General features: G+C 41.2%; 2 protein-coding genes across 2 annotated transcripts; one reads left to right on the top strand and one right to left on the bottom strand.

The window, feature by feature from the left end:
- The first annotated feature begins 142 nt into the window (after window positions 1–142).
- On the top strand, window positions 143–7,948 carry LOC120105044. The gene is made up of 2 exons (XM_039117091.1): window positions 143–4,108; window positions 7,562–7,948. The coding sequence occupies exons 1-2, from the start codon at window positions 143–145 to the stop codon at window positions 7,946–7,948; spliced, it is 4,353 nt and encodes a 1,450-aa protein (XP_038973019.1).
- A 9,014-nt stretch (window positions 7,949–16,962) lies between these two features.
- On the bottom strand, window positions 16,963–18,816 carry LOC103711318. Its single transcript, XM_039117109.1, has 4 exons — window positions 18,741–18,816; window positions 18,283–18,663; window positions 18,016–18,203; window positions 16,963–17,286 (listed from the first exon to the last, which is right to left on the bottom strand). Exons 2-4 carry the CDS (start codon window positions 18,536–18,538, stop codon window positions 17,137–17,139), a joined length of 594 nt encoding a protein of 197 aa, XP_038973037.1. The 5' UTR covers window positions 18,539–18,663; window positions 18,741–18,816; the 3' UTR covers window positions 16,963–17,136.
- Window positions 18,817–27,715: the final 8,899 nt, after the last annotated feature.

Raw genomic sequence — 27,715 nt, 5'->3', positions numbered from 1 at the left:
TATGAGAGCTCTTCCCAATATAACCCCTTGGTCCCAAAACATTTCTCTCTCCTATTTTGACGATCAGAACGAAGGCTTTGCGATTCTATCTCCCTCGTTCGGATCAAGTTTTGGTATCAGAGCACTAGATTCTTGCCTGTGCATGGTTCTAACCAAATCTGGCTACCAGGCCACCGGCGAACCCTTCTCCGTCTTGGAAGTTCATCGTCGGCCAATAAAGAAGACTGAACCTTCATCAGCGATGTCCGCCGACAATGAGCAGGAACCGGACCAGCTCGACCTTACTGCAAAGGTTGATCGGCTGTCCAGTCAGCTGGAATCCGTCATCGCGTGGATCCACACCCGGACATCTTCTTTACCACCAGCAAGGGCCAAAGAGGATGACGGTGATTTTCCTTCCCCAAGGGTGCGCGTAATGGCTGCCAAAAACAAGACTGAGGGCACCTCGGTTTTGAAGGAGGATGACGACTACGATCCTGATGGTGCAAGCATCGCGACGCTGGTAGAAGAGAGGTCTCGGCCTTTTAAAGTCGAGGCTAGAATTGACATCCCGACGTTCGATGGCACCGTCGACGCGGAGAAGTTAGATTCCTGGATCGATCAACTGGAGACTTACTTCACCCTTTACGGGTTTAGTAGCCACGAGAAAGTCGCATTTGCACGACTTAAACTATCAAGCCATGCATTGGCTTGGTGGAACTCGTACCTGAAGGACAACAGTGACAAGGAGGTGACATGGGGAGAATTCTCTCGTCTCCTTCGCCAGGAATTCTACCCAATGGGATACTCACAAGATCGATGGTTCCGCTGGCACAACCTTAAACAGCGCCACAACCAGACCGTGCAAGAATACACCACCGAGTTCCGGCGTCTAGCGGTGACGCTGGGCATCTCCCTCGACAATGAAGATGTCTTCACCAAATATGTGGCTGGTCTGCATCGACAAATTCAGAACGAGATACGACTGTACAATGCGACCGGCGTCTCGAGTGCTAGTGGTATTGCCATGGCTATCGAGTTAAAAAACAAACCCGGCGAACAGAAGGCCTCCGAAGGCGTCCAGAAAGGAACTTCTAACCATTTCCGTGACAAGAAGCACACTCGGAAAGGTAAACCTTCCTCTTCGTCGAATGTTGACAAGTTCTGTGAACATTGCAAAATTTCAGGACATGAGAAGGGGAAGTGCTGGAAACTCCATCCGGAACTCTTCCCAAAAAAGTGGAAGAAGGATGACAAGAGCAAACGCGCAGCGGTAACGACGGTTTTCACCGAAGCTGTCGAACTCGGGCGGGTCGAAGGTGTGGATAAGAGTCTGTCTCTGATGGTCGGGCCGAAGGAGACAGTCTCGAATCCGCCGACCGTACCCGATGAGAAGGAAGAGCTGTTCACCCTACGGATCCAAGTGAAACAAGAGGTGATAGAAGCCATTGTCGACACCGGCAGCCAGAAGAACCTGATCTCGGCCAGCTTAGTTCAAAAACTGGGATTGGAAACAACACCACATCCACGACCGTATCCACTTGGATGGATACAAAAGGATGTGGAACTTCGGATCAACCGCCAGTGCAAGTTCCGTTTCGCCATTACCAACCAGTACATCGATGAGGTAACATGTGAAGTAGTTCCTCTCGACATATGCCAGGTGATTTTTGGTAGCCCATATCTTTGGGAGCGTGATGCCATCTACTTCCGGCGAGCACAGAAATACCAGTTTGAAAAGGATGGGAAGAAGTACATCATTAACAAGGATAATGCCAGCCATGCTATTGATCTGGTGTCTGCCTGTCAGGCAAGAAGGATGGTGAATGCTTGCCAAAAGTTTGTGCTAGTAATGATCCGCCCGATAGAGTTTGAAAACAAGGTATCAGCACTAACCATGTCTTGCAGGGAATTGGAGAGCCAGATGGGGAAGCTACTCGGCGAGCATGCGGGCCTTTTTAAAGAGGCTTGCGGATTACCACCAAAGAGAGCAGTGGAACATGAAATCCAGCTTATTTCTGACTCAACGCTTCCTAACCTTGGCATGTACCGCAACTCGGTGTTGGAAAATGAGGAGATCAAGCGGCAGGTGAATGAACTGCTCGAAGGTGGTGTCATCAAACCGAGCAGCTCCCCCTGCGGCTCGCCGGTAGTGCTTGTGCCGAAGAAAGATGGAGGGTGGAGAATGTGTATTGACTACCGCGCTCTCAACAAGATTACTATTAAGAATCGGTACCCTCTTCCACGCATTGATGACTTGCTGGACCAGTTGAAGCACGCCACTGTCTTCACCAAGCTGGGCCTGAAATCCGGATATTATCAAGTCCGGATCCGCGACGACGATACCTGGAAGACCGCATTCAAAACGCGGCAGGGGCTATTCGAATGGCTAGTAATGCCATTCGGACTCTGTAATGCTCCCGCCACCTTCATGCGGCTGATGAACGACGCTCTCCGGCCGTACATCGACGACTTCGTCATTGTATACCTTGACGACATCCTGATCTACAGCCGGTCATGGGAGGAGCACTTGACGCATGTGCGTAAGGTGTTCGAATTGCTGGAGAAATATCAGTTGCGCCTGAACCAAAAAAAATGCGAGTTCGGGAAGCGGACTTTGGTGTATCTTGGGTTCGTGGTGGGCGAAGAGGAGTTACGAGTCGACCCGGACAAAGTGAAGGCAATCAGAGATTGGCCCAGGCCCCGGTCTATAACTGAGGTCCGGAGCTTCATGGGTGCTTGTCAATACCTAAGAAAATTCATCCGGAACTTCTCTATTCTGGCCTCCTCGCTGCATGCGTTAACGAAAGCCAATCAAAAGTTTGAATGGACTTCGAAACATGAGGATACCTTCCTTCTATTAAAGAGGAAGATCAGTGAAGCGCCTGTTCTCGCTTTGCCCAATCTTCAGAGACCATTCGAGCTTGAAGCAGATGCGTCAGGGTACGCCATGGGAGCTGTGCTACTGCAAGAAGGGCGGCCCGTGGCATACCATTCTGAGATGTTCCAAGGGGCTCAGAAAAACTACCCAACGTACGACAAGGAGTTGCTTGCCCTACATCAAGCGGTAAAACACTGGCGAGTCTATCTCTTGGGCAAGGAAACAGTGGTGCACACCGACCACCGGCCGCTCCAATATCTGCAAACTCAGTCCAGGTTGCAGCAGGCGCGTCATATGAAATGGATGACGTACCTCCAACAGTTCAACCTGGTGATCAAATACAAGAAAGGCATACACAACAAAATGGCTGACATGCTCTCGAGACCGCCAGCCGCAACCCTTTGCTTATCAGCGGTTATGCAAGTGCAGCCAACCACCGATGAGGAGTACGCCGGCTGGTATTCAGAAGACCTTGATTTTCAAGGCGCACTAGCAGATGTTGAAGCAAGGAGGCCAACCGAGTTTGTCCTACGGGATAAACTCCTCTACAAAGGAGAGCTGCTATGCGTACCACGAGCGGCCGAACGTGTGTGCTGGATACGGGAGGCGCACACCTCAAAAGTAGCAGGTCACTTTGGAGTTACAAAGACTCTGCAGAATCTCCATCGATATGTCTTCTGGCCGCGGATACAGCAGGACGTGGTCCGATTTGTGAAGGGCTGCGTGTTGTGCAGCACATCCAAACCCGCCAATCGGAAGGTCGGGTTATACACTCCACTGCCTGTTCCGACACGCCCATGGGAAAGTGTCTCAATGGACTTCTTGGGTGGCCTTCCAAAGACACGGCGGGGACATGACTACCTATTTGTTGTAGTCGATAGGTTCTCAAAAATGGTGGTGCTCATGCCTTGCAAGAAGAGTATCACAGGTGAAGAGGCGGCACGGCTTTTTTTTGAGAATGTGTGGAAAATCTTCGGGCTTCCCAGCTCAATTGTTTCCGACCGTGACAGTCGTTTCCTAAGCAAATTCTGGTGTTCTCTGTGGGCCAAGATGGACACAAAGCTTAAACGGAGCACGGCCTTCCATCCACAAACGGATGGCCAGACCGAGGTTGTCAACCGGACCATTGTCCATCTTCTCCGGGGCTACAATGCTCGGCATCCTAAAACTTGGGACGATAGCATTGCTTTCCTACAATTTGCCATCAATCACACGGTGCACAGCTCGACGAACAAAGCTCCAGCCGAAGTTTGCTTGGGTTTTCTACCACAAAGCCCTTTTGACTTGGAGTTCACGATCGGGCCTAGAGATGGGCACTGGGCCGGGCCGCTCACGGCCCGGCACGGCACGGCACGAAGCGGGCCGTGCCTGGCACGGCCCGCCAGCTACAGTGCAGGCACGGCCCCTTTGATAGGGCCGTGCTGGGCTAGAGGTTCCTGGCCAGCGGGCCGTGCCAGGCACGGCCCGCTTCGGGCCTGGGCCGGCACGGCCCGGTCTAGGCCCGCGGGCCAAGCACGGCACGGCCCGCGGGCCAGCACGGCACGGCCCATAAGGGCCTGGGCCGGGCTGGCACGCGAGCCTGGCACGGTCCGGGCCTGGGCCCGGCTCGGCCCGATAAAATTTTTTTAATAAATTAATAAATATTGAACACTAAGAAATCTTGATTTATGAATATAAAGCCACCTTAATGGTGGGGGGTTTGGCATAGACCCCTACCAGTTTATTAATTTAAATCAAAATGGTACATGAAGGGAGGTTTGGACCTTGGTCTGACCTCTAGATTCTAGAATAATAAGAAACTAAGAAAGGGCCGAGGTTTGGACCTTGGTCTGACCTCCAGAATACAATAAAAATGTACAATTATAAAAAATTAAGAAATCTTACTAATCATCAGTGATTCAGTGAATCAGTATTCAGTCTTCAGTCTTCAGTCTTCAGTAGTGTTTGTATCATCATCATCAGAGGATGTTGTATTATGTCCACCTTTATCTTGAAGTCTTGCCTCAGCATCCAGCCAATCCTTGAAGCAGAGAAGCATCTCCACCGTTTCGCCCGTCATCCTACTTCTCTTTTCGTCAAGAACACGCCGACCTGCACTAAAAGCGGATTCCGATGCTACCGTGGACATCGACACAGCTAAAATATCGCGTGCAATTGCAGACATAACAGGATATTGATTTCTAACACTCTTCCACCAAGATAATACATCTAGATTCTCTATTTGATTTTCATCATATGCAGACTGAAGATCATTTCGTAAATAAAATTCTAGTTCACTACTTAAAGATGAAGAAGATGAAGAGGAACTTGAAGCATGTGTGTGTCTTCTCTGTGCAATGAATGAAAAAATAGATGACGAACGAGAACTACTAGAAGGAGGAATAGAGGTTTGTATTTGTGTTCTAGATCCACGAATTTTTTCATCATATATAGCATAAATATCATAAAGAAGTTGTCTTACCTCATCTTTAGCAGATTCAGCATCTTGATTCATATTTTCAGCGTATGCATCAAGTAAAATTAGCACGCCATTTAATTTAACTCTAGGATCAAATACAGCAGCTAAGTTATGCATAGGACATATCCTGTCCCAATACTCATTCCATTTAGATTCCATTAGGTGAATAATAGGCATTAAAACATCATCATATCTATGTTCTGCAAATTTTTGACTAATTATATATGCTTGTTGTAAAAATGAACATGAAGTAGGGTAATAAATACCAGAAAGAACATTGGTAGCATTATAAAAACTAAGCAAAAAATCTTCCAAAATTTTTTCTTTATTCCAATCAGTTTCAGTCAATGTAAATCCTAATCCACGATCATTAATATATGCACTTAATAAATTTTTATATGGGTATGCATCATGTATCATGCTATATGTGGAGTTCCAACGAGTAATTACATCAAGTTTAAATTTTTTAAAACGTTTACCATGATTTATGCATAATTCCTTAAATTCTTGAAGTCTTGATCTAGAAGCATGAATAAAAGAAACTGCATTTCTAATTTTTGAAATCACATCTTGAATCATGCCCATGCCAGCTTGAACAGAAAGATTTAAGATATGACATGCACATCTAATATGCAGTAAATTTCCATCTAATATGGGATGCAATGAGTCTTTTAATAATACAACAGCAGAATTATTATTAGATGCATTATCAAAAGTAATAGACATAATTTTATCATTAATATTATATGAACATGCAGTTTGATAAATTATATTTGAAATTTGTTGCCCAGAATGTGGAAAATCAAAAGCACGAAAAGCAAGAATACGTTTATTTAATTGCCAATCATTATCAATATAATGAGCAGTAATGGCAATAAAACAATTACTACCTACAGATGCTGACCAAATATCAGAAGTTAATGAAATTTTTACATTTAAAGTAGAAAGTGTTTCAATTAAATTTTGTTTCATTGCTAAAAAATTGGTCATAGCTACTCTTCTAAATGTACGCCTACTAGTTCTTTTGTAAGCAGGTTGTAGGTTTAATTGAACATATTCTTCAAAATTAAAAGATTCACATAAACTAAAAGGTAATTCATCCTTAACTATCCATTTTACAAGTGCTTTTCTTTGATTTTCATGATTATATGCAAAATTACCTACAAGTAATCCCCCTTGTATATTAAGGCTACTTTGAGTTTGAGCATGAGAATCATGCATCCTATGACTCTCTTGATGTCTTTTTAAATGCCCTGTTCCCCCACTACTACTACAACTATAAAGTTTGGCACATTTTTTACATTTAGCTTTCCAGACTCCCTCAACCATAACTCTATCAAATTCATTCCATACAGTACTAGTCCTCTTACGAGAAGAGGTTTGACCTTCACTCGGTTCACCAGTTCTAGAGGAACTAGGAACAGGGGGTTGGGGATTAGTTTCTTCTTCCTCAGAAACAGGAATGCCAAACTGACTTTCCTCAAAAGATGACATATCTATGATTAATTCAAAAAATAAAAACTAACCGCAAGGAGGAATTGAGTAGAGGGTCGGAGGGCAGAGGCAGAGCCGAGATTTCGAGCTTCCTCTTGTGCTCTCAACAGAAGCGACCTTCTCTTCTCAACAGGAACCTCCTCTTGTGTAGCACTTGAACAAACTAAAAATTAAATTGCTAGAAGAGCACTTTAGAGGAGAGAAATAATAGCAGTAGAGAAGGAGAGAATGAGAGGTTTGGTGTGGTGAGAATGAGGGAGGAATGGGCTATTTATAGAAGCCCAAATTTTTTTTTTCTCAAAATACCCCTCCATTCAGCCGTTATTGGACTGTTGGGAGGGGTAAAATCGACTTTTTCCCAAAAATAGCCGTTGGAAACGGCTATTTTCCCTCCCCCTCTCCAGACGGGCCGTGCCAATAGAGGGGCCGGGGGCCGGGCCGGGCTGGCCTTCCGTGCCTCACGGGCCGTGCCAGGCACGGCCCGCTTAGAATTTGGGCCCGGGGGGCCTGGGCCGGGCCGGCCCGGCACGGCCCGTTGCCCAACTCTAATCGGGCCTACACCACGAACAACCAGAGAAGGAAGTGATATGACAAGGGCACAAAAGTTCTTGGAAAACATCAGAAAGGTACACCAAGAGGTAGAACAACAGTTACAAAGGGCCCAGCGGAAATACAAAGAACGTCATGATCGGCACCGAGTCAGTGGTAATTTTCAGGTGGGTGATTTTGTTTGGTTACATCTGGGAAAGCAACAACTGAAAGGTGAAGGGAAAAAGCTTAAACCCATCCGTTATGGACCTTTTAAGATTCTTCGAAAGATCGGCGACAATGCCTACCAACTAGAGCTGCCAGTATATATGGAAATGTACTCGGTTGTTAACATTGAAAAATTGAAGCCCTTTGAGCCGTCAATGCTGGACGACGAGCCGGGTGAGACATTACCGACTGTAGAGGACTTGGTTACCGCACAAGAAACTGTGTTGGCAGAAGATGCTATCTTGGAACGGAAGACAACCACAACCCGGCGCGGCACTAGGGAGTCCTTCCGAGTTGGACGAAAGGGCCAACGACCCAGTGCGGCAAAATGGTTCTCAAAGGAGACTGGGCAATCCCAGTTTCCCCACCTTCGGTTCTAGAACCAGCAGGAGCTGGCTCCTCCTAAGGAAGGGGAGCCGAAAACTTGATCCGAACGAGGGAGATAGAATCGCAAAGCCTTCGTTCTGATCGTCAAAATAGGAGAGAGAAATGTTTTGGGGCCAAGGGGTTATATTGGGAAGAGCTCTCATACACTGATGTGACTCTCTCTGTTACAAGGTCTACTCCCTACTACAGAGGCTATCTCTTCCTTTGAACTCCCAAGCTTCTCTCTCCAGCTCTCTCTTTCTCTCCCTGTTACAAAAGCTCCTTCTTTCTCCCATAATCCCACGAACCCGACGTGGACCACTTCCTCTGGAGTGAGCAAGATGTGGAGTGGTTATGTGGTGCAACTGCATGGAACAAAGAACTGGCTTCCCATGCTACTCCCCCACATCCCACGTTCTCCCCAATAGCCATGCATGGCTTAGAGGTACTTCAAAGCCTCCCGGGTCCCACGTTGCATGAGATTATGCCATGCAACAAAACTCGTGCGTCACGCGGGTTAGTTCGGAAAACTTCCCCCATCCGTTGTGCATAGTTCTTGAGGTGGGACCCAGGCGCGGATGCGTGATGGCTCGGGAGTAGGCTTGGAACACGCATCCCACGCTCCTCACTCCCACGTCCATGCAATGGTTACCGTGCATGATGCGGGATGGCTCGGCTCGAGCTTCCTCCTGCTTGGCGAATGCATGGGACTCACCAACATCTTCACGTCGGGATGGTTCTCCTCCTCGCATGGAACTCAAAACACACGTCGGGTATGGTTCTCCTCGCATGGAACTCGGAACGCGCTTCCTCCCGCGCATCGTGTGGTTCCTCTGGCGTGGGGCTGAGACAACCAAGACGCTCGTAAGCTAGAGATCGTCCCGGATCACTATCCTATCAATATTTAAGAAATAATTAGTGCCAAGAGGTGAAAGTTGACTCAAGGAAAGAACCATGCCATTAGTTGTCACTTTTAGTGTCAAATGTTAGCCTGGTTATAAGAATCTGGCACAAGAAGATTGAAGTGCAACACAACTATGTAAATTTGTATGTATATCTTACTGCACCTAAAGAACCTCAAAATGGAACTTACACACTCTGCTGTCAAGTTGGAGCTAGATTTTAGGCATTGGCTTTTGCTTATTTTTAAGTGTTTTTAATGTGCACAATGCTTCAAATATAGTTTTAGAAAGACTTAGGAAAGTTCTCTAAGATTTCAGAGTCCGTGCTTCAGATGTCTTTCTTCAAGATCTTTTAAATGAAAGATTCTAAATCCTGTGGGTGAGGGCATCCCAGATTCTTCACGAAATGGGACACCCTGCTTTCCTGCCCTATCCCGAGTTATCTCGTCAAGCTCAGTAGGTACCCTCTGTCTCTCACCCCTTCTTCTTTTCTTTATTTCTTTTTGTCTTTGCTTCTTTTCTTCATTTTTTCCCTTTCTTCCTTCTTTCCTCTATTCCATTCTTTCTTTTTCTTATTCTTTCCTTTATTTCTTTTCTTTTCTTTGTCTTTCTTTCCTTTCTTCCTTCTTCCTTCATTCTATCCTTTCCTTTTCTTCTTCCGCCCTTTATTTCTTTCCATTTCTTTGTCTTTCTTTTCCTTCTTCATTCTTTCCTTCCTTTCTTTTCTTCTCCCTTCTTTCTTTTCCTTCTTTCCTTTTTCCTCTTCTTTCCTTTCTTCATTCTTTCCTTCCTTTTTTATTTTTCTTCTCCTTTCATTCCTTTCTTTCTTTTTCTTCTTGTTTCCATTCTTTCTTTTTTCCTTTTCTTTTTCTTCCTTCCTTTTCCTTTCCTCTTTGTTCTTTCCCCACATGGATGGGTTTCAGAGTCTTGCCATCATCCTAGTTCCCATTTTCTCACAAGAATGGACGGGATGGCCTGGACACCCCTTGTCCCTCCAGGATTTAGAACCGTGTTTGAATGTCCTTAATGAAGAAAAACAAAAAAAAACTTAAAAAAGGTCTTATTAGACTTACCTCATTCTTTTTCTTAGAAAAGTTCCGATTGTGTTCAGCCCAAGTGGTTGACACCCACCTTTTCTTTGGAACTCATTGATTATAATCCTATCTTGTTAAGGTTCTTTGAGATGTTTATGTAATGCAAGGTGCAAACTTTGAAATAATGATTAAATTTGGGTTTTAGCCTATTTCAGAATCAGATATTCTATTTGGACAACCTTAGATAAACTCGGATAAGACATTTTAGTTGTTATTTGTTGAGGAAATTTCATCAGCAAGATTTAAGGTGTCTTTAATTGTTAAGTCACTTGCTAAATTCGATGACACTTAGACATTCTTTAGCAGCCTATATCACAAACCATAGTGGCATCAAGTGTTTCATTTATAGTTGAGCAGCTATAACAGTAATGGTTGTTAAAATTGATTCCAACTAGGCATTCGTTCATTAAAAAAGGTATGTTGCTCTTTTTCTATTTTCTATTTCTTGTGACTAAAATGAATGTACTTAAAAGAAGTGGGAGTGAAATAACATATTTAATCATTTCTTAATCTCACCGCCCTCCCTCTCAACCCTAGAGATGCCTCCTTCCCTAGAAGCTAGAGCAAGGAGCAACCATCCCCAGCCAGCTACCTGCCCATCCACCTGTCCATCTCCAGTCAAAGGTCTTCCAGCAATTGTCCAACACTAGCAGCCCTCTAACCTGCTGGCAACCGTCTAATTATCCAAAAGCCTAGAAAGATCTTTTTTTTTATATTTTTGTTTCATTTTCTAACATTACCACATCTTCCCTTCCTTTTTGCCTCATTTACATCTTCTCTTTTATCATTTCATTGGGAAAATATTCCCCTTTTGCTCTCCTTTTCCTCCTATTCTTCCTCTTCATTTCATCTACATCTTCTTTCCCCTGTTTCATTGGGAAATTTTGTATTTTTTATGAATAGTTTTTTAAAATTTCTTTTGTTATCATTTATCACTTTTACATTTGATTTTGGATTATTGGCAAGTAATGAGACCAAGCCTTGTCTTTGACTAATCTATGCTCCTATTATGCTATAACAGTTTATTTGGTTGTATTATGTATAATTTGGAAAAAATGCTATTTTTGATATTTTATCTTTTTTCTGCCTTTTCTTAACTGGACTGCTTATGACACTAGGCAGTCCACCTAGAAGCCCAGGCAATGCCTAGGCAGTTAGGGGTCCCTCCCAGCTAAGACCGCATAAATGCTTTGGCGACCTTGATAGAAAAGGAGTCAACTATCAAGCCAACATTGCTCAAAGCAAATATCTTTTTGATAAGAGATGTGCAAGGGCTGATTACTGTTTATGTCCATACGTACCTATTCATAGTACCAAAATGGTAATCTTTTCATGGATTTTAAAAATTACCATATCAATTTTCTTTTGATACACTTGTATCTAACATTGCTCATCACCAATATTGCCTTCTCTTCTCCTTGTTGGTTTAAGTTCCATCCTGTTTTCCCCTCTTCCATTTTTCTTCTTTTCAATTTCTTTATGCGAACATTCTGAAACTCACTATTTCTGTTACTTTTTAAATGCGATACTCATTTTTTTTGTTACTTAAGTTGTGCTAAATTATATATGATCTTCTTCATAGTATGGGATTTCATGCACATTTGGGTAACTTATATTGATGTAAATATAATTAAGATATGGGATGAATACACTTTAACCTTTCCTATGTGGCTATGGCACCTCTTTCCACAAACATGTTAGTTTCATGTTGATAAGTCCATATTCAGCCTCTCTAACTCATTTACTTGAGTCTTATTACTGCTGTTTCCTCTTAATTATCTAATTCACACTAACAAAACATTTTAGACTATGGTTCCAATCTTATCAAGCATGGTGTTCCTTGTGTAAGTCCCTTGTTATCTGTAAATTAAGGTGTATTCTCCATGTCCATAATGAAACTGTGTAATGATTTTACATATTATGATTGTTGATGACACTATGTTTGTCTTTGTAAGGTTCCATCGACTAATTGAATGTTCTTGCTTTCTTAACAGGTTGATGTAGTGCTTACTTTAAAATTTTTATTGTTTGGTGGGCTAAGGCCCTAAAACAATAGGCTTATGTCAAGGATCAGCGCAAAGTCTATCTTTTTCTATTAACTATCGATGAGCTCACAGCTAATAAGATGATATGCCATGTTGTATGGACAAAATACTATTGATTGCTGAAAAGAAAATTAGATTACATATTAAATTAGACTTATGGAGGAAAAATTATAGGGCTTAAAGTTATTAGAACAAAGTCAGAGTATGCAGAATGCAAATTTAATGAGAATGAAAATAAAACATAATATCAATTAAGATTGATGGACAAGAGGTACCATAGAGTGATCAATTTCATTATTTAGGATCTATTATATGAAATAATAGGGAGATAGATGATGATGTATGTAATAGAATGAGAGCTGATTGGGCACATAGCTTGAATACTTGAGGGAAAATTTTATAGAATTTTTTTAGTTTGTTTTGAAGGTTATGAGAAAAGAAGAGGAATACCTAAAGTAACATGGATAGATATTGTGAGGAAGAATATGAAGAAACTCGTAATGACATCAGGTGGTCCTAGATTGGAATACTTGGTGAATGAGGATCTTCATAAAAATCATCTTGTAATGCATATGCAAATGGTACATGCCTAGTACTTATTTGATTTTCCAAAGAACAAAGTTTTTTTTTTTCTTTTCGGGGTTGGGGGGTGGGTGGGGGTGGCTACATCTCATTTACTCGAACTTTGTCAAATGATTTCATGACTTACCACTTATAAATGTCGCTCTGATTTCTAACGTAAGAGGACATGTATGCTTTCAGCCTGTTGATGCTTGCAATTATTCAAAGTTCTATGCTTGAATTGAGTAATGTATTGTTTTCAGTTATTAGAATGTGGGTTATAATACGATTTCAAATTAACCTGGGTTATAGTAGGATTTCTACAAAGTAGCTATTTTTTGGCCTTGATCAAATTTTTTTTTCTTTTGTTCTGATGCAGAGGTCACTGAGACCAGCTCTGGTGGTGGGAGAGCAAGCGTTAGGGGAACTACTTGTGAGATCGCCATAAAGGATCTGTTCTTTTTCCTAGTTTCATGTGCTTGTGCATGTAGATGCTGAACATGCAGTAAGTGTATGCTTTCCTCTTTAGACCTCTGTGAAGGATCTAATCATTTTATTTGGAATATGTTCTCTTTTCATCCTTGTGAATTGTCTGAAGATAGACATCAGGAATATAACTATGAAATATAGCTATTACTAGGCCCTTGTTTCTTCTGAGGGCTGATATGGTGGTAACACATTGATGAGCTGCGACGAACCGCAATCAAGGCTGTGTGGTTTAAAACCCTTGAGTAGTGTGGATTTGCATAGGATGACTCTGCAACAAGGATAAATACTGGTTTTGGCCGTGTTTGCTGCTTGGTCAGACATTAGTTAATTTGCTGGAAGATACTGTGGGAGTAGTAACTAACATCAACCTACCTGCCAGCCTAATGTTCTATTTTTTTCTTTTTTTGAAAAAAACTTTGTTGTATTTTATTTATCAATAGAATGCAAGCTTTCGATTTCTTCTAAAAGTCAACTTTGATGGGTCTGTTTCGGACGGAGGCACGAGGGGGGTGCGGGTTTTGTCAACAGGGACTTGAACTTTAGGATGGTGACAGCGGGTGACTGTCAGTTATTCGACATTTTAGTTCTCGGTGCGGAGTTGAAGGTCGTCTGGGCGAATTTTTGACATTCGCGGTGGCATGTGCTACAGGCTAGCTTAATCATTCTGAAGGTGACTCGGCCACGGTGATCAGATGGATTCAGAGAGGTTTGAGGGGTGCTGGCTTGGATCATCTTTTGCTTCGAGACATCTGGATTATGGTAAGAGATGGAGGGCCTTCTAGGCCAAGCATATATTTAGAGGCTAATGGGTCTGCGGATTGGGTGGTTGTCTATACGGCCAGTCATTTCAGGAATATCATGTGGGTCGGAAAGGAAGAGTTGCCTCAGATATTCCGTGATCTTTTAACTTTATTGGACTACTTCCTTTAGCAATAAATAAATAAATAATAATAACAATAATAATAACCTCCCGGTTCTTCGATCACGACTGTCCATGGTTCGAACCGAGCACCTCCCAGTAAATAATACTTCCCTCGAGCCACGTTGCTCTGAAGCAACTCCACCTGAGAAGCAGGAAAAGGAAGAAGAGAGGCTCTCTTATATGAATGAGTAGCCGCTTTTACCAAAAAAAAAAAGAAAAAAAAAAGAAGAAGAGAAGCTCCAAAAGCTCGAGTGGCGGCGGTGGCGGGGGATCGAGGGAAAAGCGACGCACAGAAACCCCTGGAGAAACCCTAGACCGAATGCCCCCATCCGTTGGAGATGGCGGAGGAACGGCTCCAGACGGCCAGAATATTGAGGCGGGTGGGGCGAAGGAGGCAGTCGGAGGGTCTAATCGGAGCCCTTCGACCACCGGCCGTTGGAGGGAGAAGCGGGCAGCGGCGGACCGAACGAAGACGAATGAAGGAGCGTACGATGAGAAGAACGATGGGGGCGGCGAAGGATACCGGGGAGGTTAGCGGATCCCGGAAGTCCGCGTCGGATACGTCGCCAGAACCCCTATGGGCAGCGGGGTAAGGGGAAGGCGCCCGGTGGGCTTATCGACCAAAGCGCAAGTTCCGGTCGTCGAGGGTTGTCGGAGGCGAAGCGGCGAGGATGGCGGAGATCGGGAGGCGGTTTGGAGATCTGAGAATCAACGGCTGGGATGAGAAGCCGGCGGTGTGGACGAGAGGCAGGGTATGGTGTGGGTCAGGAAGGCAACAAACTCGTAACTGGTTCCAGCGTGGGAAGAGGTATATTTTTACCCCCTTTTCTCTCTAGTTTTTTTTTTCTCCCTCGAGTTATTTCTTTTCGACCTGTTTGTATTTTTTTAAGGGGTGGTGTTAGCTTTTTGTGTATAAAAAGAAAAAAAAAAAAAGGGTGGATGACTGTTTTACTGACCGTTAATAGCCAAAAATTATTGCGTGTACTGGGCATGCTGGTGCACATCACCAATCTCCACGGTGTACATTGATGGTGAGTGCACCATGATTGAAATCCATGCTCGTGCGTCTCCATGATTGGTGGCATGCGCCAATATGGCCACTTACAATAATTTCTCATTGATAGCAAACAATGTTTCACGGGAAACAGCTTAATTAGAAAATACTTTTTTTAGAATTTTGATGTTATAATGATAGTTGCTCTTTAGCTTCATTTTTATTATAATTATTAGTACTACTGCTCTGCTGCTGTTAATAGCTGTTAATTTTTTATGACATGCAATATAAATAGAATATATATATATATATTGCTATAATAGATAGTTGATACCGTTCTACTACAAATATATTAAAAAAAATAGAAAACAATAAATTCTGAAGTGCTCTAAACAACTCTCTCACTCCAACCTATAGGGCACCATCAAAGTCACTAGTCACATATGACTAGTGGCTTGTTCTAGTTCATGGACTCATTAGCCTTTCTGAACATATATTTGGCATGAAAGACCACACCACGACTGATTATAGTCCGGATGTTCCGAAGCAAGGGGTGACATTCTCCCATGCCACTAGTGCCACTCTGACTCCAGCCAATTATCACAGCCGAATCGCCCTTAAGCATAATTGCACTAGCCAGCAACACGTGTCGAGCATGGCTTAGGCCGGCCCATGCCACTCTCAACTTGGCTTTTGGGGTTGAGGTGTCGAAAAATATTTCTAGAAAATATTTTTATAAGATCACTCTTGACCGTTTGATAGAAAAAAAAAACTGTCCTTGACTTGCAGATGCTTTTATAATGGTGCTATCCTAGGCAGGTATGGTTCTGGGCTGGATAAAGGACATTCTTGGTGCCTTGAGATGGAGCACGGTTGGCTCAATATTAAGCGTATTTGAATGCCCTGCCAGTCCAGTAACTCAAATGGCCATCAAATCGTTACATAGCCATAAGCAAAATATACATATCTTTACCATCGTGACAGAGAATGAGATGGACCAATATCTCAGGTTATCTTAGATAAAATAAAAGCTAAAGCAAAATATGAATTTACATATTTAATAAGAAATATTTTAAAGAAGCAAATAAACGACTAGAAATTGTTATTTTAATATTATAACAGCTGATTTTTTCATAATGCATTAGTATTCATTCACCAAACTAATATGGCTGAGATGTAAATATATTATATTGATGAGTGTCTAACGAAATTACAAAACGCTATATCTTGACCAAGGTGAGTGCCTGGTGTACCAGCGAAGTCACAAATTTGACCTTTGGGAATATTTTGTGCTGGGACAATAATATATAACTCACAAACTCCAAAATGGAGTTGAAAATATAAAAGAAATTTTTAGGATAAATCTTACAAATCTAAAAGGGATATTTTTATTACTTAAGTAAACAACAATACCAAGTGATGGAAACCCCATATTAAACAAGTGTTAGATATCCATGAACCAAATCTTTAACTGATTTTTTTCTCTTTTCTGAAAATCTTAAGAATATATGAATCATTCAAAGATATTAGAGTCTGTCAGGCTGCACACGTGCGTGCTCCAAGGAACCCACACGTGTGCATTATTTCAAGAATTCAAAAGCCCGTTAAGATAGTATCTCATCGGTTCAACACCCTCGCCCAAAAATAGAATATAATAAAATAAAGTAACTAAAAAGGCCAAGTCAGTGCCAGTGATGTTCCATCAATGAACGTACGATTAGCCATTGACCTCACAGCCAAAAGAATCAGAAGTCTTTCACCAAAAAAAAAAAACAAAAACAAAAAAAAAAGTCTCCCCTCGTAAGACTCTACGAGTCATCATCCATTAAACCATCAAACCACAAGGCGGTCAGACATTGACATCTCCCATCTTTTCTCAGCAGCTTTAACCATTCCTACTCATAAAAGATTGGTAGCCCCCAGTGGGTACACTGACTCATTTCCCTCTCAAGTCTCAACTAGTGTAATCACTGAAGAAAACGACACCCTAAAGCTCTGCTGAACTGAACGCAAGACAGGTCTAGCCACTAAGAAACTCATCTGTCATCATAATATTTAATACACAATAAAGTTTAAGTACAAATCTCAAACCTAAAACATAGCAGAAAGGAAGGGAGAAAAAGGCATCTGTTCCATATTATTAATTTGGACCTAGAGAGAAAACCAGAAAAAGGCAGTAAGTGAGTGAGATTTTTTTAACTTCCAGTCTCTGCGATGCTTTGCAAGGCTGGCCTCCACTGCCCGTGGCGTGCTGCCGCCCCACTGCTGCTCCTGTTGCTCGCCAGCCTCTGCACCATCTCCTCGAACTCCACCTCCACCGTCTCCGGCGACTCCACCACCTGAGGCTGTAGCAAAAACAAATACGGCCCATCCCACGTCATCACCACCTCCAGCTCATGGACAAACGACGTCTATTTATTTTACTTATGATTTCAGCCAAATTATTTCATTTAAAACCTGAAGTTTTATTTTTTTTTTATTTCTTCAAGCAAGTTTTAGTTAAATCAATCATTTTGATCGAGTGTTTCTACGTAGATGATAAGTAAAAAAAAATACAAACTAGAATCAATACTACAGATGCGCGAGTATTGACTTTAATAGTTTTATTGCTTTTATACGTACAGAGTAATTAGTAGAGTGAGTAGTAACGCTTATATTTATTACACTGGTCTTGTTTTTAGATGGTGACGGAAAACGGCGAGATTTCTTAGGCTTACCAGTGGTGAGTGCTGACTGACCCTACCCCACCTTGCTCTCTCTCTCTCTCTCTAAAAGGGAAGCAACCTTTTTTCGTCTCTTTTACTGCTCTTCCTCTTTTCTGAAAAGATTCTGCCTTGTTCGAGTTTCTTCTTGGAATTTATAAGGGAGGGAAAAGTTTATTAAAACTATATAAAAAGAAGAAAGATTCTCTGGACAAGAAGGAAAAGAGAAAAAGTCGTCCTTTCGCCCTGAAATCAGCAGTGCTCCGGGGGCGTGCAACTTCCCAATATTTCCTTGCTTTAACATTTTCTTCTAAATTGACTAAGTTTAAACAAGAAATTAAAGTATATTTAATTAATGGTAGATTGCCATACCATCGCCGGCGAGCTCTCGGTCTCCGCCGCCGGACCACCACCACCACCACCTCGCCGTCGTTCTCGTCCACCTCCTCCTCCGCCGCTGCCGCCAGGGGCGGCTCTTCTCGAGCTGGGCTTGTCCTTTTGCTTGACGAGCAACCGGCTCAGCTTGACGTGCCTCTTGGACGCGAACTCTCTCAGCACCTCTGCCATCGTTAATCTCAACCATCCATTAAAAAATTCAAAACAAAAACAAAATGGAAAAAAAAAAAAATTGGCTACAACCTTCGAAGCTAACGAGGCGGTAGACGTGGCCAATGTGGAGTGTGTCGTCGGGGCGGAGCAGCTTAAGATGCTTCACCGGGGCGTTGCTTCTGCCATCGGAGGAGGTGGCGGGGGTGGCGATGATAACGGCGACGTAGTGGCCGGGGTTGGCGGCCATGACTTGGCTAGCGCTTAGAGACCAGTACACCCTCTCCACCCTCCCGCTCGGGTGTTGGATCACCACCGTCGCCGCCTCCGCCGCCTGGCAATTCCCCATACTTTCTTCTCTTGTTTCTCCCGAGATATCTCTTTCCCTCTCTCTCTCTCTCTCTCTCTCTCTCTGTGCGCTTGCAACAAACGAACACACCACGAAGAATATCTGGTTTTAATGCCTTGTTTGCTCTGAAACGAGAGAGAGAGGTGAACTAAGAACAGGGCAGGGGAAAGGAGGAGAGTGAGAGGGTGAGAAGCGTTAATACCCGGGTTTGAGAAAGGGTTGGGCTTCCACTTGTGCTCGTGTTATCGTGTTATGGTATCATATTTATATGGTTGTTCGCTGGGCTTTTGCCACGCTTGCGCCTCGGAAATCGAGATACTTGGAGGGATGCGACCGGTTGATTCGGTGGACTCTCGGGGGAGTGGGGAGGAGATGGGGTGGTCGTGACCGGCTAGTGTCGGTGCAGGAGGGGGGAAGGTCCGGAAGAGAGTAACAACTAACAACCAGAGGTCTGAGGAGGGGCAAAGCTTTGCGTGCTTGGAGGAAAAAAAAAAAGGCCAAGCATAAGTTGTGGGAGTAGGGGAGCTTTCTCAGTCATTCCATTGTTTGGTATTTTTGATGAGAGGGGTCAGGTCAGAGGATAATGTGCTGCTAACTAAAGGGCTTATTTAAAAGGAGATTGGGTTAAAAGGCTCTTGGATCACGACCTAAGAGTGAGAGATGGAAGCAACCAGTAAAAGAGAGAAAACAGAGTAACGACAATAGCTAAGAGGATTCCAGTTTCTCAGTCATTCCATTGTTTGGTATTTTTGATGAGAGGGGTCAGCTCAGAGGATAATGTGCTGCTAACTAAAGGGCTTATTTAAAAGGAGATTGGGTTAAAAGGCTCTTGGATCACGACCTAAGAGTGAGAGATGGAAGCAACCAGTAAAAGAGAGGAAACAGAGTAACGACAATAGCTAAGAGGATTCCAGTTTCTGTAGTTATTATTTATTTATTTGAAGAGTCGGATTCTATAAGTTTGGTGTTAATAATAATGTTATTATAGTGGACAACTCCCTTGAGCAAGTTTTGGTTGAGCCATGAAATTGGAATAGGGTTTAGAATAAGTTCTGTGCCTGCTGCCAAATGAGATCCAGAAAACAAATGTGATAGGAATAGTTGTATGCTGGCCAACTATGTTAATGAAGAGAAGGAGAAGCTTTCATTCAAAAGTTACATAAAAATGTACTTAAACAAAAATTAAAATAACTCATGGCATAACTATGTTTTCTTATTTTCGAACAAAATGTAATTAGAGATGAAACCACGTCTAGATGCTAGAGTCCAGTAAAATTTTTTTTTATAACTGAATTAACTTTATTTCACAAGGGCCGTTCATGTGAGTTGTTCAATGTGTTAGCATTGCTATACTATTTTTATGTTATGATACTCTCTCTCTCTCTCTCTCTCTCTCTCTCTCTCTCTCTCTCTCTGCGCGCGCATGTGTGGATGCACACATGCTAACTTTATTAAATCAAGTGTACTAAACATTACTTAGAATCAATGAATCAATCAAAAAAAAAAACATTTCTTGGAAAAGGATTTGGCAAGGTAGAAATATTGATCTTTGACCACATATACAAATAATTTTTCCAAGGATATGCATTTCACAAGATGCATTAGGAAAGCAAAACTTGTGTGAAATATTAGATCTAACGTTTCTGAAATCAAAGCATGTGTTGCTTGCTAATTTGCAATATTTGGTGTGCATGTGGAGTGCAAATTACACCACCTTGCAATGTGGTCACTTCTCCAACTAATCACTGGCTCCTTTGTAGTCGGTAGATATAATAAATTTTCTAATTTGTCATTATGTACAATAACAAGTGATGTAAGTTGGAGACCCTTTAATACACACAGGAGCAACAACACACGTGTAAAAGAAAAAGAAATATATTACATCACACTCCATCTTTAATGATCGTTGAAGAAAACGAAATATATCAGAAACTTTGTTTACATCTCAAGCACCATAATTAATTATGGGCAACATAATTATTATGGATTAAAATGGAAACACTATGAATCAGTTAATGGCCAAGAAACAATCCTTGAGTCGACTCAAGAAGAGTTCGAGTCGACTCTGGCATGACCGTTGTCTATTGGCACAGTGAATGAGTCAACCCCCGCAAGACTTGAGTCAACTCCAGTGTAGTTCAAAATTCACAGAGAGCTTTTACTGCCTGAGACATTTCTTCATGAGTCGACCCTTGTGTTTAAAGAGTCGACCCCTAATCTCAATGAGTCGACTCTTATATTTCAACAGTCGACCCAAGCTCAGTCTCAGCGTTGCACAGAAAGTCAACTTTTGGATTTCTCAATGAGTCGATCCTTGTGTTTAAAGAGTCGACCCCCGATCTCAATGAGTCGACCCGTTTAATTGGTGATCTCGTAAAACCAATTGTAAGATATGGATTGTGAATAAGAAAATTCAAAAAAAGCAATCGAAAGCTTGAGCAAAAAAGAAAGCTTATTTTTCTGCTCACAATCCAAACCTTACAATTGGTTTTATGGGATCATTAATTAAACCTACCCGTTGGTTTTGTGGGCTCACCAAAAAACAAATTAGATCATTGAATTATACAAGATATACCCACCTATTATTTATTAGCTTGTCAGAACTGTATGAGACAACATCTTTTTCATCTAATCACCATGTCTCGTATTAATCTAGATTGGCTCTCATCAAGGACAAGTGGGCAAGAACAAACTGACGAACACATTGGGTCCATATTCACAAGGAGGATTCAAATCTTATTCTGTGCATGAAATCCTTGTGTATCGTCGTGTATAACACGCAATTCTATGTGTACATGACAAGGTCGAGATGTTTGTCTAGCTTCTGAATCCAAAGTAGTTTGGGTGTTGCTCATCAAAGTATCATTAATATGAATAATTTCAATGCCTAAATTCTTTCCTAGTCTCTATCACAATGGGCCATTCAAATAGGACCTAATACCAACTATGGGGACAGGTCACTGTTGAAACCCCTGCCTAAATTAAAGCATTCTAAACTATGAAAGAGAATGTGGGCACTGCAGTTCCCACTCTCCTACGTAGCCTTAAATGAAAACCTGCCGTCTTTATTCCTTAGACGATGGTCAAGGTGGGTAATTGATACCTTTCGTTGATTAAAACGGCTGGATTATAAATGTTTAAAAGGATCATTAGACACTGCTTTAAGGTAACCCAAATTGGTGAATCAACATTGGATCAGGACAGCATATCTGGAGGTATGTTGGAATGGCAAGTCATTATAGCCTTGGCTCTTGTTTTTGTTGTCATGGAATGGATTGCTACCTAAGAAATTGCCTAACAATATTTCTTTATGATGATACATCTATGAATAAGATAAATCAAAAAAGTTGTGGCTCATGAATTTGATGTTTGTGTGACGCGATCAATCTACTGCTCTTGGATCAATTGATCCTGTTATCCCAATTATTGTTAGACGCGCTTGCTTCTAGATTAGGTGTTGCTTAAAAATGGCCCGTGGGTCTTCTTTTAAATTATATATGCTTTGGTGTTTCCTATTAGATGTGTGATTTGAAAAACATATGAAGGAGAGGTGATTTATTGGAAAAAAAAGTGATGATAAAACATATTTTATGCTTGACACTCTAACAACCCAGGACCTCATCCAAAATAGGTGAATAACTGATGTGGAACTAGACACACGCCCGTACGAGTCCTCACATACTTCTCCCGTTTAAGCCCTGACGTTCTCATCAGGGTTCAAATCTATTCAAATCTAATTACAAGCATCACGATCGGCCCGTGGTTAGCCCCAATAGATCCGTGCTCCCGTGTCCTCTAGTCCACATAAGTCGTGGGCCGAGTCCGCTCTGATACCATTTGTAACAACTCAGAACCTCATCTAAAATAACTAGCTGAAAGATATTATTTGGTTCCTTGATCCTATATAAGTATCCAAAATTTATCCAGTGAATAACTGATGTGAAACTAAATACATATCTGCATGAATCCTCAGAGACACATATCTAAATTTTTTTTTCTTTATTTTTTTTCTTTAAATTAAAAACTAAAGGCCACTTGAACTCAATATTTATATATGTGAGGGCAGCATGCATCCCCTTATTACCTAATGGTACAGTTTGAGCAGACGTGGGCTTTCAAAACCATACTTGGACATGCATTTAATGTGATTCCAAAACCCTATCCAAAATATTTATGTGGAAAAATTTTAGTGGCTCAAAATAATTTAGCAATTTAGTGTTACTTGATGATGTCGATGCTCAATTTTTTTTATCAACTCAAGTTGCTCTTGATATGATTTAAACGAAGCAAATGTGTTAGGTTTGTGTCAAGAGAAAACTTCTCATAGGTTTCTAGAAGGGCATTCTTTATCTATATCTATATATCTATTCCTGTGAGTCATCTATCGAATTGTTGCAATTAATGTTGGATCCCGAAGGAAAAGAAGGGACCTTCAAAAAATAAATTTTTACAATTCAATAAAGAATTGAACTTATTTAAATATTCCCACTATTCTATATCTCCTTTGAAAGGTGCTCATGTTACGGAAACTATTTGTGATATTAAGGAAAGCAAAATTATTTCAAGAAAGAACTTCAATTCCAGTAAGGAGAAAACAAAATTAACATATAATTAATAAATAAAAGTCTTTTTCTTGTTGTATTTGTCCTTGATTTACTTTTTATCGTATTTTGTTTGTTGCGGGAATCCATCTATAACCAAGGGGTTAATCTTGCTTGCTATACTCTATAGATTCCATAAATTCGTGATTTTTTCTTATTTTGCTTACCGCATATGAACCATGTTGAACCTCAGTGAGGTGCATGGAACCGGATAGACTTCTGCAAACTGCACTAGTACAGTAGTACTCCATGTCCTTTGAACTATACTAACTTATATACTCCTTGAATTGAACTATACTATGCTTGTCTACCTGCAAGCAGTGCATGCAGAAAGAAACGGTCAAATTAACCAAACCTTCTATCATGGATCATCAAATACAAGAAAATCTTGAAATTGATGGAAGAATTAAATCATGATCAAAATTCCATATACAAGAACTTAATGTGACTTTTTCTTGGTGACCTTTTCACCAAGTTCTCACAAAAAAAATTAAAGAAGTGTTTACACATCTTTTCCAAAGATGATACTATAAAATGAGAATATGGGAATTATCAGCATTCTAGGCTACCTACCCAATCGTGGCACTACCTTCATGAACGAGGAATAAGCTTCCTTGCTTTGCTCAATTTCCTTGCTTTCATTTAGCAGGTGGTTAGCTTTAAGGGACATGGCTCATGGTTGCTCACTCGTCATCCACAACTTATGGAAAATAATATCTCCCTGTGCTTTTAAACGTAAAGCTGGTAATAATGGAGATGTCACATACGAGGAGTGGGAGAGAGAGAGAGCACTAGCAGTAGCAAATAAGATAAACGAACTTTATTTGGTGCCCAGGACTCTAGTGAAAGTGGGCCAACTCGTGCGTGGGTCATGGAGTTCTCATGACTCATCTTGACTTCTCACGCATGATTGGGTGCAAGCAATCATTTTTGCTTTGCCGTTTCAATTAGGGCAATGCCCTGACAGCACTTGTCATGATACCACTGTATGATAGTATAATCAAGGAACAAAATTCCTCTGCTGCGTGCACCAAAGAAAATTATTTAGAGTTGTTTTATTTTTTAGCCATGTACCAATATACACAGTTATTGAGGTGAAAATTCAAACAGGCCGGGAGAGAGAGGGGACTCCTGCTACTATCAGAGTCTCATCTCCATTATTTCCAAAAAAAAAAAAAAAAAAAAAGGTTTCCAGGGACATCCACCCAAAGCTCCTGCTCTATCTCCTTCTTTCTGTCTCATCTTTAGGTGATCAGCATGGCACGGATGATGTGCTCGTGAACACTATATTTTAGAAATTGTAAATGTATACTATTAGAAGTGTATATTGGATAGTTGGATGACTAATTTACTATATGTGAATCAACTAGCAATGAACTGTGTACTGGTAAATACTATATTATGCAAATTGTCTATCAATACTACTGGAGGTATGTATTGGACCATTGGATAGCTAATTTGCTAAGTATGTATTAGCTAGCCATAGATTGTGCACTGATGAACACTGTATTTTAAAAACTGTGTATCAATACTACTGGAGGTGTGTATTGGATCTGGTGAATGTGTATAAAAAAATGCTATCAAAAGGTTTTACATAAATAATGCATCATAGAACTCTTAAGTAGTTATGCTTTTGAAAAAGAAATGCAAAAGTGAGAGAGAGAGACTCGACTTTGTCCTTGACAATTGGTGAGCCCTAGATGGAGAAAGAAGAGGGATATAGTAGGAGGGACCTCAAGGTGAACATGGTGACTACAGACAAGCGCTTCGAGGACTTTCATAGTAGAAGAGGCGATATATTATGACAGATGATGGGAACTACGATGGTTATGGATGGACGCATGAAAAGGAAAGATACCGAAACCTTTCGCGTATTTTTTTTTCTTCTTTGGGAAATAAAAAGATGGGATAGTTTCCATTATTAGTAGGAGTCCTCTCCATCTCTGTCTCTTTAATTTTTGCTTCAACATCTGTGCAGATTGGCATGTGGGAAAAAAAATAAAGGAGCTTTATATTATCTCTTTTGGTGCATGCACGAGAATTTTCGTTCATAATTGGGCACTCAGCACATGCGAAGGCAGCAAAGTTGAACTTATTTGTATCGATGGGACACACAAGTAGTGCCTTGTTATGCGATCTTATTTGTTAAAAAGGTAAAGAAGAAATTGAGGACTGGTACAGGAAATGGGGTAGGCTCTGCCATTCCAAGGACTGTTGCCTCGCGCGTTATGTGACCACCTGGTCACGTACGAGTCCCTTAAAGTATGTGATCGTGCATGATCACCTTACTCAAGTAGAGTTTTCCATCAATTGCAAGTGCATGAAGGACTGGTAGTTTTTCATGGGAAGAACCTAACCACCCTCTCCGTGCAATTTACAAGAAGTCTAGTTTTACATGTATGAAGCAGGTTTGAAGGGACTGGTAGGTTTGATATTAGTTTAATGGAAATAGGCCAAGCCAGCTTTAAACCAAGTTGACTTAGGTCAAATCAGTATATACAAAAGGATATTAGCGCAAACAAAGAGTATGGTTTGTGAGGACTTGTGCAGACTTGTGTTTAGTCCCACATCAATTATTCATTGGATAGATTTTTTTGCATACTTATAAAAGATTAAGAAATTCAAATAATATCTTCCGGCTAGCCATTTTGGGTGAGGTTCTGGGTTGTTATACTGTCAACGCACATACATGCAATTGAAAAGGATAAGATGGGTGCATCCACATACTTGATGTATATCATGAGCTATCCGCTTTAGCAAAAAAAAAAAAAAAAAGAGGAGAATTGAATTGGTTCTGAGATTTCGAACAATAAAGAGTTTAAGAAGATCTTTAAGGAGTTTTTCAAAAATATTTTTGACTCCCCATCCACCACATCTGCTGATATGGATTGGTAGAGGTTATATCCCTCCTGCTAGCATTGATCTTGACCCCTTGGTGTACCAGACGTGGCATCAATCGCGAGTGAAGATGGCCGGATGGGAAACTAGGGGAGTTCTGGACTGACTTCAGATTCGAGACTCGGTCAATCGGGACGGAATAGCCGGTAGCCACTCGAGAGGTTCGGTCGTTCCCATGGATCCAACTTCCGCCAGACTGAAACCGAGAGGCGAGAGACCTTGAGAGGGGACAGGCAAGATCACAATATTAAGAGTTAAATAGATTTAATGGTAAATAGGTAAACGAGTTATCCGATCCAACCCGATTTGGATATTAAATGAGTTAACTGGGTTAGCGGTACTTCTGAAATCTGAACCTGACTTAAATATTAAATAGATTAAATAGGTTTATCTGTTTACGACCCGAACTTGTTTAGCCCGAATTCAAACCTGCATATGATGGGTCTAATACGGGTCGGGTCATAGTTTTGCCAGCCCTACCCTTGCCAGCGGAGTTCTTGACATGACCCATTCAATAGGAGCAGTTTGGGCCGGTTCACCAATTTTAACTACTTTGCCATGCTCAAACTCAAGTTTTAAGATGAACAGTGTATTCGGAAACTCCATTACTTTAGGGCTCGTTCTTTTGGGTAGTAAAAAACTTACCTAGAAATTTATATTTTGTTGAGTAAGTATTTTTTAGACAATATTTAGAAAAATAATTTACCTATATACTTTTATATTACTACATTTTTGGAGGAGTTGCTGAGATCTATCCATATTTTATATATATATATATATAAAAGCTTGATACTCCAGTCCAGCTCAGCTCAAAATTTATAAAATATGGCTATATGACTAAAACTTGCTTGCTAGATAAATATAGTTTATTAGCTGCTTTCAAAAGTATTTTTTCAATTGAGTTTTGCACATAAATTAGGAATTATGTGGAAATATAAATGTAAATGAATACAGGAAACGAAAGCATTCTTTGTTTCGAATTTTGATTTGTTACTAAAAAAAATAATCAAAAATTTGATATAAATTTGGACTGGTCCGTTGAAATAGCTCAAGAAGCCTGGCTCACCAAGCTATCTTGGACTAGCCTATTTTCGACACTAGCTTATTGGAGCCCGGATCTGCATGAGTTTGGTTGCGCTCTACCGAGCTGTGTTTGGACCATATGTTTTGTAGCCCAGTTGAGCCCAAGATCACGCATAGCTCGGCCCAACCTGTGCTGCCACAATGTACAAGACAATAGTTATTTTAACTTGATCCTTGATTCTATTTGAATTTTTGTGCCACCATCTACTAGACTTTATTGTGATTTCTAATTGCATAATTGGTTTTAAGTTCTATATCTAGAAACCATTATTGAACTTTGTTATATTGTCTAGCAAAAAAAAAAAAAAAAAAACTTGCTACTTGCCCAACAAGACACTGTTTGGGCCTTGCAAAGGTAGAGCAGACCAATTATAACTGGACACTATGTAATTCCATCAATCAATTTATTTATTTATTTGATCTACAGAACAATTAGAATTCAAGTTTTTATTGATTTGGATGCTATCTAGCTGAGATGCATGCACCAAATCTTTGGATTTTAATTGGGTGTAGCATATATTTGAAGGTTTAAGCATGTGTCTCACCATGTTTTTGATGGCATCTGATCCTAATATAATAAAACTCCTACACCAAC

The sequence above is a fragment of the Phoenix dactylifera genome, unplaced genomic scaffold, assembly GCF_009389715.1.
Source record: "Phoenix dactylifera cultivar Barhee BC4 unplaced genomic scaffold, palm_55x_up_171113_PBpolish2nd_filt_p 000184F, whole genome shotgun sequence".
Taxonomy (NCBI): domain Eukaryota; kingdom Viridiplantae; phylum Streptophyta; class Magnoliopsida; order Arecales; family Arecaceae; genus Phoenix; species Phoenix dactylifera.
This window is presented reverse-complemented; position numbering and strand designations above follow the sequence as displayed.